Source organism: Podarcis cretensis (genome assembly GCF_951804945.1).
Source record: "Podarcis cretensis genome assembly, chromosome: 3".
Classification (NCBI taxonomy): Eukaryota; Metazoa; Chordata; class Lepidosauria; order Squamata; family Lacertidae; genus Podarcis; species Podarcis cretensis.
The window spans coordinates 30,707,269-30,720,035 of record NC_137172.1 but is presented as its reverse complement, the minus strand read 5'-3'; the positions used below and the strand labels follow the sequence as shown (position 1 = coordinate 30,720,035).

At 40.6% G+C, this 12,767-nt stretch overlaps 1 protein-coding gene across 5 annotated transcripts in view; it reads right to left on the bottom strand.

Annotated features, from left to right (window-relative positions):
* Positions 1–4,678: 4,678 nt before the first annotated feature.
* MARK1 (microtubule affinity regulating kinase 1) overlaps positions 4,679–12,767 on the bottom strand; it is a 76,567-nt gene continuing 68,478 nt past the window's right edge. For 3 of the 5 annotated variants that reach the window (XM_079969216.1, XM_079969217.1, XM_079969219.1), the window contains 2 exons: positions 9,923–9,967; positions 4,679–6,790 (listed from right to left, as the gene is read on the bottom strand). In XM_079969216.1, coding sequence (XP_079825342.1) covers positions 6,436–6,790; positions 9,923–9,967 — 400 coding nt within the window. In that variant the 3' untranslated portion in view covers positions 4,679–6,435. The remainder of the gene's footprint in view (positions 6,791–9,922; positions 9,968–12,767) is intronic. The other 2 variants (XM_079969218.1, XM_079969220.1) reach the window with 1 other exon arrangement.

Sequence of the window (12,767 nt, the reverse complement as noted above, 5' to 3'; positions counted from 1 at the left end):
GAAGGACAGATCGTGAAGCTAAGGCTCCAATACTTTGGCCACATCATGAGAAGAGAAGACTCCCTGGAAAAGACCCTGATGTTGGGAAAGATGGAGGGTACAAGGAGAAGGGGACGACAGAGGATGAGATGGTTGGACAGTGTTCTGGAAGCTACCAGCATGAGTTTGACCAAACTGCGGGAGGCAGTGGAAGACAGGAATGCCTGGTGTGCTCTGGTCCATGGGGTCATGAAGTCTCGGACATGACTAAACGACAACAATATAGTGTGAGAGGCCTACTTGCAGCGCAAGGCGTTTCGCCGCAGCTCACTGGGACAGGATCAGGTCCCAGGTTCAATCAGTGACCTCTCTAGATAGGGCTTGAGTGCCTCCCCCCCCCCCGCCTTAAATCTGGGACAACTGCTGCCAGTCGGTGTAGACAGACTGAATATGGTTGCTAGGAACCACAAGTGAGGCAAGTGACGTGGTGGTGAGGTCCTGCTTTCAGGCTTCCTATAAGCATGTTCTTGGCCACTATGAGATGCTGGACTAGATGGACTATTGGCCTGATCCAGCAGACTCTTCTTATGCTCATATGATTCATAAGCCTTATGCAAGCATTATTTGAAATCAAGTTGACATAATGCATGTGGTGGCCTGGCCCCCATGTCTCCATTGTTACCCCTGACCTTGTCTCATTCGCCAGGACAGCCAGAAGTAGGTTCTGAGCATATTCAGGTCCAGAAATTGATCAGAATTCTAAACTTTGAATCCAAAGTGAGTCCAGGTTTGCAGGCATATTGCCTCTGCAAGAGAAGCGATATCATTTTTTTTTTAGTCTAATGATATAAACCCTCCAGTACTTAATCTTCGCTAAACACTTCACTACACATCCATAAACCAGTTACATGAAATGATCACTTCCTCCTCCTATTTTATGCTATTTCATCTTCAGTTCAGTAGCTCTTTGGTTGGAATTCATTAATAAGCTTATCTTGTTTTCATTTGATGTCGCTACTAAAGTAATTCCCCAAGTAATTAAGAATTTTACCATGCCTCACTGTCCGAGCGCTGTACTAGAAGTGTTCTTTTGATTACTAAGATATTGGGAATTATATACATTTTCCTCCAGCAGGAGCTGTCATAAAGAATCTAATCTTTCTCCCCCACCCCCAAAATCCCATTTTATTCTGCATTACTGGTTTCTAATACTCCATGTGAGAAAAAAGTACATTAATTCTGAGGCTGAATTTGGTTTAGCAACATGGGTTTTTGGGGGTGGGGGGTGGGAAGGGAATCTATCATTGTAAATATATTATAATTAAAGGGCACAGCTGGCCAGCAGAGTCCCTAGAGGAAAATCACCAAACCTGTGCATCAAGTTTATAGATAGATCATCTAGCACTCAATAAATCTCTCCACAGCTGTACCACCTCATGGAAGAATGTAGCCGAGGCAGAATCAGATAGACCCTTTAGACCAGGCATGGCCAAACTTGGCCCTCCAGCTGTTTTGGGACTACAATTTCCATCATCCCTGACTATTGGTCCTGTTAGCTAGGATGATGGGAGTTGTAGTCCCAAAACAGCTGGAGGGCCAAGTTTGGCCATGCCTGCTTTAGACTATAGGTTTCCTGTAAGGCATTGGGTTGGCCAATGTGAAGACGCTTAGCTATATGGATCTTTGGCCTCTTAAGTCCTTTTGATTGCAGGTCTAGCTGGGCAATGACCAATCTTCTCCTGTGTTTGTCTCAGCTTGGTTGCCTCATGTATATCCTGCACTTTGCCAAAATAATAGCCTCAGTCTGGCCACATGACGCTCTTCCTTATAGGAGCCAACTCCTAGGAGCCAAGGTCCTTTTGACCCCCTCAGTAAAATATTTGATGCCCCTCTGCAAGTTGATGGGCATTGCCATTTAAATGGTGTATGTGACTTCTGATCAGTTATGTTAGGCGTGGCTTACCTGCCCCCTGCAGCCTTCCTTAATTCCCTACAATAGGTTCCTGCTCACTCCCAGCTCCAGCAGAGTACTTTGTTATTAATTTCAAAGACTGCCTTTGCTTTGCTCCCCACTTCACTTCCCACCCACATCCAGATATATTCCTGCCTATTACCTTCTTTCCTCCAAGCTCCACCATCCTCAGATGTTTTAATGTCTCCCAAAATCCACTCTCTCCACAACTACCCACCCAACACTTGAAACTGGCTCCCAAGACACCTGCATGATGCCACCTCTTCCTTCACATCCATAGTCAAAACCCACTTTTCCATGACACCTTTGGTTGAATCCCCACATTCCCATCTGCACCTCATTACAACACTGGAAACTGCCTTATACTGAATCAGAATATTGCTTCATCAACCTCAGTACTACATTGACTGGAGCTTGAGGTCTCTCCTTCCCTGGAGGTTTTGAAGCAGAGGTTGGATGGCCATCTGTCATGGATGCTTTAGCTGAGATTCCTGCATTCCAACGGGTTGGGCTAGGTGATGCTGGGGAGGGGGGCATTCAACTCTATGATTCTATGTCTGGCAGTGCCTATCCAGGTTTCAGGCAGTGGTTTTTCCTCAACCCTACCTGGAGGTGCCAGGGACTGAAATTGGGACATTCTGCATGCAGAGCGGATACTGTACCGTAGAGCTATGGCCCTTCCCCAACTCATCCTAAGCAGATGTTAAAATGAAACCATCGCATATTCTTCATTTAGCCCTCCTCTCCATTTTCCCTGTGTCAAATTTCAGGCTGCAGGTTTGTCTGGGCAAAGGCCTGTCTTCTACTCTGCAAAACGCCATGTGTCCTGATGGTTGCAAATAAATATTTACTTCCTACCATCTTTATATTCTTATTAATCACAATTTACTAATCGCCTTCTGCAAAATCATCTCAAGGCAATAAAAACAGCAAAGAAAAGTTACAAACACACACAAAAAAAACAGTTGATACATTTAAAACAAAACATTACAGAATATACACTTGTAGCCAAGACCCATTTATTCAGCTAGGAAAGCCCATCAGAAGAAAAATATCTTCATTTAGTCCCTGGAAAGCACAGATAGTGGGTACCTGTCATATCTTGACAGGAATGCTATTCCACAGAACGGGGCAGCGACAATGAAAGTCTTTTTCCGAGTTACTGTGGAGTGGACTTCTGAGATCATTGGAATTTGCAGAAGAAAATCTCCCACAAACTGCAATGATCTACAGGGTATATAAGGGCTAGGGAGGTTTCTCAAGTAGCTAATTAACTTATACTTTAGTACAAACACCTTGGACTTGGCCAAGTAGCAGATTGTTAGCCACACACCAGGTGCAGCCTCTGAACCAAGCCCAAAGGTAGTCCTCACGATGCAGTAATCCAACCTTGAGCTTACCTATGCATGGGCGATTGTGGTCAAGCTATCACCATCCAGGAATGAGCACAGCTTGCTTATGAACCAACTTTAGTGTGTAAGCTTTTATGTAAAAGCAGAGTATGCTTACAATTCATGTTACTTCAGAGGAAAACTGAAAATGTAAATTGCACTGAATAAAAAACTTTTAGGGGAAAATTCTCAACCATTTATGGCAAAGTCCTGCTAAGCCACAGGGTGCTCTAAGTTCAGGGATGGGGAACCTCAGGCCTATCTTGACACTCCATAGCCACACTCCTCAGCTGCCCTACTTGGTACCTCAAGTGTTTTTTGCCAGTCTGGAATGTGCCCTTGAACTCTGGGATGATGTTTCTTGTTTGCCTAGATTGATAGAGAGGGGTGCATGAGTGTGTGTAGAACCTGGCCTACAGTAACATTTGTTACTTTGCCCACTATTGCCTCTAGTCTCACCTACCACTGCCATGTGGCCCCCAAATGGTTGCCCAGGAGGGAATGTGGCCCTCAACCTTAAAATGCTTCCCAGTTCCTGCTCTAGACCCTTTGTTGTTGTTGTTTAGTTGTTTAGTCGTGTCCGACTCTTCATGACTCCATGGACCAGAGCACGCCAGGCACTCCTGTCTTCCACAGCCTCCCGCAGTTTGGTCAAACTCATGCTGGTAGCTTCGAGAACCCTGTCCAACCATCTCGTCCTCTGTCGTCCCCTTCTCCTTGTGCCCTCCATCTTTCCCAACATCAGGGTCTTTTCCAGGGAGCTGTAGACCCTAGCCCAGCCCTATTTCACAACCCTTTGGCGGAAGATGCACATAATAAAAATTCTTTGGCAAGGCTGACATTAAATGGTATGGCTAAACTGCTTGTGAGTGATTAAGATAATTTGTTTAGTGTCTTGTGAATTCATCAATTTTACTTGATTTTTAGATGATTAAAATGTTTACATTCTTAAGTTTCATAACCTATCCAGGGACTTAGGAATTAGGCATACTAAGGAAAATCTCAACAACAACAAAAAACAGTCCCAAGTTCATATCTGGGATGAATTCACGCAAGGACCTGGGGTCCTCTAAAACTGAACCATGCCCCCTCAAAAAAAAAATAAAAAAAATAATAAAAAAAATAAAAGAAAAAAAGAAAAGAAACAAGGCCAAGGTTGGGGAGGGGAGGGTTGGTTTTAAGAAACTATTTGGAAATAAAAACACACAAATCTAAAAGCTTTCATAAACCTGCAACCACCAACTCACCACCACCTCCCCTTGCAACCCTTCCTCAATGGAGCCTCAAACCATCCAACCAGCACAGTTAGCGACAAAGAGCAAAAGACAAGGGAGGGTAGTATGAGAACCGTTCAAGTAAGTTTTTAATAGAGTGCACCAGTGAATGTGAATTAGGATGACTTGCATCAAAAAAAATATTATTATTATTTTAAAAAGGAACACCAGATAAAAAGGGGTACAGTTCTTTCTTGCCAAAACACCATCCTTTTTTCTTCTTCTAAGGCAACAATACACGTTCATTTCAGAACAGAACTGTTACAGGAGAGCTATATCACAGTACAGTACAGCATGTCAAGTCCATCTGTCAGAAATCCATTCTCAAATGGCACATTTAGCTACACTTACAGCCTTCTAACTTCGGGTTACAGAGTTTACCACAGCTTCTTTTTTTCATTTTTGTTTTTTAAATAAAGTGACAATTTTGAATGACTTTTCTAATCTTTACAGGGGTGTGCGGATGGGGCCCGTATGTTGAAATTACAGTAATTACGACATTAAATAACATTGCACAACCAACCGCTATGATTAATTCAGTACAAAATAACAAATATTAAAATGTACCAAGTACTAGTGGTTTTACATAGTTTATATATCACCAATTATGAAGGAGTTTTCTTTACTTCCATAGGCAAATGCCCACTCACAGCTGCACATTACAGGCATAATGATGTGGAATAAATACAAGAAAGTGGGCAAAATATTAGAAACACAAACAAGATATATGAGAACAAAATTTGTACAATCATGTAATAATCTATTGTTATAAACCATGTTTGCTCAGCTGTGAAGTATATGAAACTGCACATACTGGAGCGTGGGGTGGGGTGGGGAATATTCCAAAAACCAGTTAATTCCTGAGGTGTCATTTATTAGCTCTTACAATTGGGCAACATTTCAGAATACCTTGTGCTATGAAACAATGTATTTTCATAAAGTGGGATTTGTGAAGGCAGAGAACAATAGTATTTCACTCCATGATGAATGAATATGAACTGTACTTCTATTCTGTTGCTACATTTGACCATATGTCACAAGAGCAATAGTTCAGTCTTCCTAAAAACTCTTTTTTAAAAAATGTTATCAAGACATGATTTCTGTTCCCCAACAAATTTCAAGGGGCCAGAGGCCAACATACTCAGAACCCCCTTTTCTTCACTGTAAGTGCCAACACTGTAAACATGGTTGCATTTTTATTTTTTATTCTGCCAAATAAACACTGTTCTATAAAGGAGGCTAAGAGTGTAAGGGAAGCAGGAAAAATCTTGTATACAACAAAAGCCAATCTGTCCTTGACTAATTCAATTTTTATATGCAATTTGTTTTAACGTAACTAAAATTGTTCATGCTACAGTTGTGAAAACATTTTTTTTTGTGCATTTCTACTATGGACGTAGTTTTTAAAAAACGCATGGTAAGAGGTAAGAATTATAAAAACCACAAAAAATGTAAATAATGACCAGGAAGAACTTCTTAACTCAAAGCAAACACACTTCTGTGCTGATATCTAGACAACTATACAAGATCTGCATTTAATCCTTCTTTTTTATTATACAACTCTATGAACATAAAATGAACAAAATGCTCTATATACTTACCTGTACATGTGAACATAACTTCTTCAGCTACAGTTTTTTTTCCTTTTAATATAGGTCATACTGAATTTAATTTTACAATTCAGAATAACTATGTATAACCTTATTGCAATGGGGCAATTTCTACATGGGGAGTTTCACAAGCCAATCATGTTAGACATAACCAGTACATTCAGAATGTAAGCTAGACTCTTCCCTGATCCCAGAAACGTTGTTGCTCTTTACAGCTTAAGCTCATTCGCTATTTTGGATGCAATGTTTTTAAAGGCAATAGAAGTCCCGGATATTCGCTTGAAGCGGACTCCATTGAGTGACAGGCGTGGCAATTTACAAACTTCCATCTCCCACTGGACGAGGCTGTCTTGTCGTGCATCGCCATGGACACAGAAGAGCAGGAACCTCTCTTTTTGTTCATAGTCACAATTGTTAGCGTCTAACACTTTTCGAATCTCTCTCATCATATCATTTGGGTCCATGGAGCTTGTGGTCTTCATGCTCCACGTGAACCTCAAAGACCGTGGCTTAGAATCTTTACCATCTTCTTTTTCTCTGTCTTTTGGTTCTCCAGAAGTGCTCCTGAAAAGGGAAACATCATTTATATACCAATGACAAATTAGGGAATTACACTTAAGCACCAGACAATTAAAAAATGCTCTTGATCAAAACTATCCTCGCTTAGTGGAGCAACGAAAAAAGGTTTCTCAACTATCAACTTGGTTAGGCTCTCTTTAGGTCTCATCTTTAGGGAGATCACCGAAACATTGAAAGGCCACACAAAACAGAAGGCAAGGAATGCTGACAAAAGCAGGGAAGAAAGGAAGCCACCTTTCATTCATTAGTAATTAAAAAATGTTACCCTCCTTTACAATAACAGCTTATTTTGCAAATTTAAAGTTGGAAGTTGAGAAAGTAAGGGAAATAATTTTGGGTGATTCTTGCCTAGAATGCCTCCTCCAAGCAATAATATCTCAACCTACAGAATTAATAATATGAGCATCTCTTAAACAACTGGGTTGCTTCCTTCTACTGTCCAATTTTATAAATAATTATAACTAGTTTATCTTTAAAAGTTGGCACTCAAGGGACACAAATCCATAAAGAATGTTTCCTCTCCATTCAACCCCAAAGATGCACAATGATAGGATGGCAGTGGCAGAAATGCGCTGTCATATGCAGCAAGGCTCTCCGTCATATCTGCCATTACCTTCTGTGCAATACAGAACATTTATGAATTCAAACCAATCATTGACAGGGAATACACTGCTTCCTATTATAAAGTATTTCATAATGTTTTGGCAGCATCTTCCACAAATTGTTTTGTGATGTAATGGGGAAGAAAACAATTGGGCAGTTCTATCATATGAATGTTTACTAAGTACTAAGGTCAACTGAGTTCAACAGGACTGACTTCCAAATAAGAGTGCACAGAATAATAGCCCTAGCGAAGTATGTTTTTTTAAAATTATTATTATTATTATTATTATTATTATTATTAGTTATTCTTTCAGCTAAAACTTCATCACACACTGTCTGCCTTCAAGAGTCCCATGCTTGCTGAGAATTATTCAGTGTCTGTTTAGACATCATTTAGTATCTTAAAGTCCTATGATCTTTCCAACATCATGTGAGGAAAGAAGCTGTGGAGCAAGGAGCAGTGCGGTGGCTTCAGCCTATCAACTGGAATGTGACAGGAGAAATATTTTATCACCACAAAATGTACTGCTTATACACAATACATCATGTCTATGTGGTCCATAGTTAGTTACCCTCTGCAGAGCTTCTAAGTCCACTGGCCAGCCTGCATCTGAAAAGTCACTCCCTAACCACTCCCTTTCAGGGAAGGATATTTGGCTAGGAGCTGCCGTAAGAAGAAAAATCAGAAACAAATTCCAATCCTTGTGTGCATTCCAGAAGAATTTTGTAGCCTGCAATGGATGACTAAAGGGCAGCAAACTGATCAACCATTGGAACTTAACTTTAGTTTTCTATCAAGTAGATTTTTCAGCATCTAAGATGTTAGGAACTCTCTTGCCAGTGATAGTGGGGGGTGGGGGGGGTGCACACACATGAATGTGTGTGCTCACACACATACGCCCTGGGGACTAGGCAATGCTATTTTAATCTTTAACACTTGCAAAAGTTAAGCAGGATGACACATTCCTTTTCATTCAGAGCCCACAATTTCACCAGCAAGTGGAAAATGTGACTGCTAGCGAGCACTAACACCACGAGCAGCACTTTCAACAACGATACATACATGTGCATAATGAAAATGTAATGTGGTCTTCCAGTAACAACATCTTTTAGGGAAGCTTACTACACAAGTTGAAAGGATGGAGGGATCAGTTACTAAAAGTATAGGAATGAGGGTTCATGGTCTTTCCAGCATGTAATACTGGGAAGAATATGGACCATGGCATCTCAAAGGAGTGGTCAGCAAAATGAGATTTACGTATTCAATGTATAAAATGCCAATTGAATACTAGGCACAATAGCATTCATCTAGATCATCCCTTCCTGATATGTAAACCACTTTCAAGAGGAACACCCCCCTCCCCCGCCACTAAGTTTGCTCAGATTGTTAAAGAGAAGCTTCACACACAAGCTCTGTGCTGAGGAGCAGGCTTTGGGTTTGCATGCCAGGCAGCACATTGCCCATGGAACAAAAGCCAACACACACAACCATTCCTAGGATACACCCCTTGTTGTGAAGCAGATGAATGGGGGCAACTTATTTATGACTCTCGGTGTGTGTTTGTGTGTAGTGTCCTTGGTTCAAACTAAGCAGCCTGCAAGCAGGATTCGAGTAAGGCACCAGTCCAAGGCTAACTCCCACATCTCCAGAGTGTGTTAAAAAGCAATCTTTAAAAATAACATCCGTCTGTTTTTGTTTTATATATACCATGAGTGGGCAAGCTTTATCAGCCCAAAGGCTACATTCCCTTCTGAGCAACCTTCCAAGGGCCACACGACATTCAGGAGCAGGACCAGAGGCCAAAGTGGGCAGCGATAGGAAAGTAAATTTCACTTTTTGGTAAAGTAGGCTAAGTTCCTGACCCTCTATCCTCCATCTAGGTGTCATCAGAGTTCAAGGACTTCGAGGACACACTGCAGCCAAGCAAACACACTCAAAATGAGTGCGAAGCAGGGCCAGGAGGAGGTGTAGCCTGGGGAGAGTTTAGAGGGCCAAATAATTAGTTATTGAGGGCCGCATTCAGTCCCTGGGCCTGAGGTTCTCTGATGCATATACTCTTATTAACCCCAAAGGATTTGCCAGCACATTTTTTTATTTTAGTATTTGTAAAAAGCAGAGGCGTATGGCAGAAGTGCATATTAGGCAGTTGGCAAAGTTCTCAGAATGGCAATGTAGGATTTTACTACGCAATGAAAGATAATGCTTGAATATACATAGTTGTGGTTTTTTTTAAGCTGTGACCTTGCAAACACTTAGAAGGGAGCTGTTTCCCAAAGTGGACTTGCTGAAGTCTAAGAACTTGCAGAATCATGGCTTTTCATTTTTTAAAAAAGTTATTTAAACTTAATAGTATTTAAAAGAGAAATGGGGAATTTAACTCATACATAGTATTTTTTAAAAGACAAGTTATTTAGAGACTCCTCTGTTTTACATATTAGTTTAAAGGCTTTCAGAATCATAAAGCTTTGAACACAAAGGGACCTAGCAGCGAAGTATTAATCGTGGCTCCTCACCTTGAGGTGTCAGTTCTGCCACTGGCTTCGCCTTCACTTGGATCCCTCAAAACAAAGTTAAGGTCAAGATTTTAATAAATGGTTAAAAAAAAAAATAAGTCAAGAAAACCGGTTATCCAGAACAAAGTTAAAATTACTTTTGAGCAAATAGCACGAAACCATCATTTACTACTATTTTTTTAAAAATAGTGTTTTTCCAAAGCTGCAGTTTACTTTCTCCCTATGAAACTTCAGTTTATTTTTACCCTGGCTGGGTAACTTCAGATTGCCCTTCCCCTCCCCCCTTACACCGTGAGCTTAAAATAGCCGCGCTCAAAAGCCAGAAGCCATAAGGCGAGCATGCTCCATTCTTTCCTTTCCCCACCCCACTGTGTATTAATGGCGAGAGACCACCACTGCAGTCAGCAAGGAACTTATCCAGACAGGGGTTCTTACTCACGAAGATGCCTCAAACAGTTTGCTATTAGCATTTAGCCGTGTGCTTTGCCATGCCCTTAAGTCATAACACAGCAGCACATTTGCCAATTGTGTTAGTTATTTGCAAATTAAGGCCTATTGGATACCACCTAAAAAAGCATACTAAAATTTTCTACCTCCCAACTTTAACAGCTCTTATTTAAGGGCTCAAAGACACCACTTCTTGCAACATCTGCAGAGTGTTGTATAGCCCGTCCCACACAATAGTCCATCGTAATATTTTAAATGACATTAAATATACAAGTATATCAGACCTGTGTAGCATGTGACCCACCTAACCAATATGCAGCCCATCTGCTATGTACTAGGCCACCAATAACATGTGAGCTGTTCACAATGGATCAGCATGCTCATCTCTAAGCCAATTTGAATTTAGACTTTACAAAACCCCATGAGCTTTCACACCATTCTCCTCCCCACTGCAAAGTCAACAGGCCTATTGGAAAACTGCACATCCCACAGGCTATTTGTGCTTGGCTCACTGTATACCAGCTTGCCAGGCTCCCTTCTGCTTGCTGCTGCTGACCAGCACAGAAAAACAGCCAGTTTAAGTAGAGTGCAAGGAAGACAGTTCTTCTCCAGTGCCGCTTAAAATCCAAGCTGGAGAAGAACTAGTATATGTGCATCATAATTCTCACCTTGAATTCGACAGGACCATTCTGAACCAGTAAACCCTGTATTTCTAAGTCAGGAAATAGAAGTCTTGGCACATCATTTTGGACAACTATCATCTTTTGCAATCCCAGGCAGGCACTAAAAAGAGGGTTTTATCATGCTTCTTGTGGGCTGCTTTCAGCTTGGTGGGTCACAAATTGTGCAGGGCTGATCTACACAGAACATTCCATAAACTCACCAGAACACTTTGAGAACAAGCAGCAAATAATTCTTTCTAAGGTATCAATCATATGCTAGATTGCACGTTTATATAATATGCTTTATTACAGCATTTTTTTAAAACAAGTACTTCTGATTCCAGCACATATTTGTACACTACTGAACACTTTAAGTTGTAAATGAAATGTATTTCTAAATATATTCAATTAAAAAGGGACAATATTAATACAAGCTGTGAACATAACTTAAAATTAGATGCAGCTGTTAAAGAACATAAAGATGACATGACTTTTTCCAAGTATCTGCACATGTGGCGCCACAATGTGTGAAATCTGATGAGCTGTCAAGTGAGTTCTCTATTTAACAGAATCATGGAAAGAATTTCAGAACTGGAAACTGCCTTATTCTCAAATGCCACTGATAAGGTTCACAGGGCAACAAAGTGACTAGCAAATCTCCTACTGATTTTAGTGAACCTCACCATTACCATACACAATTTTAAAGCAAGTTATGGGGCTCTGGATTCAGAAAATGCCATTTCAAAATGACAATTAAACTTAAGATGCTAGCTAATTGTTTTAAGTTAACATTATGGGCCCCAATGTACCCCCAACAGGTTACACGTTAGGCTGTGTTTTTGGATTATAATATCAATAAATGTTTAACTGTTAAACTAGAGTCCTTTTGAAATCAGTAATATCTTTAGTTCTAACAGCAGATGGATTCCGTCAAAACAAACGGTGTTGAATGGGTCAAGATGAATGGGGTAATTAGTTTAAAAAAAAAAAAATACCTGGGGCTGCTCCAGGCAATATGAATTTCCTACACCCTTTCCCTGTAGGAAATTGTCACATTAAAGAGAGAGCACATGTGTATTTTGCTACGTTTGTGCATAGTGAGAAATCCAGAATTGCAGCATGTTCTCAGAATTCAGTCACAGCATGTCATGAAGGATATTCACCCATTCATTCATGTTCAGGGAAGTTTTTAATGTATGACATATTAGTGTATTTTTGGTCTTTGTGGAAGCCGCCCAGAGTGGCTGGGGAAACCCAGCCAGATAGGCGGGGTACAAATAATAAATTATATTATTATTATTATTATTATTATTATTATTATTATTATATTGCAGAGTTGCAAAAGGTTCAGAAAAAGGCAATCAAATTTATGACGAGGCTGTAAAACATCCCAAGAGAAAGGTTGCAACTTTTGCAACTTTCTAGTTTAGAAAAGAAGTTGAGTGAGGCGGGACATGATAGATAGGGAAAGAGTTTTTTTTCCTCTCTCTCTCTCTTATAATACTGGAACCCAGAGTCAGTCAATGTAGTGGAATGTTGGAAGACCCAGGAGAGACAAAAGAAAGCACATCCTCACATAGCACATAAGCAAACGTAGGAGTTTGCAAGTTGAAGATGCCGTAAACGGCCATCAACTTGGACAGCTTTTAAAGGGAATTAGACAGATTTGTGGAGGAAAAAGCTATCAATAGCCACTAGTCATGAGAGCATTAGAGGCGGTATGTTTCTAAATACTA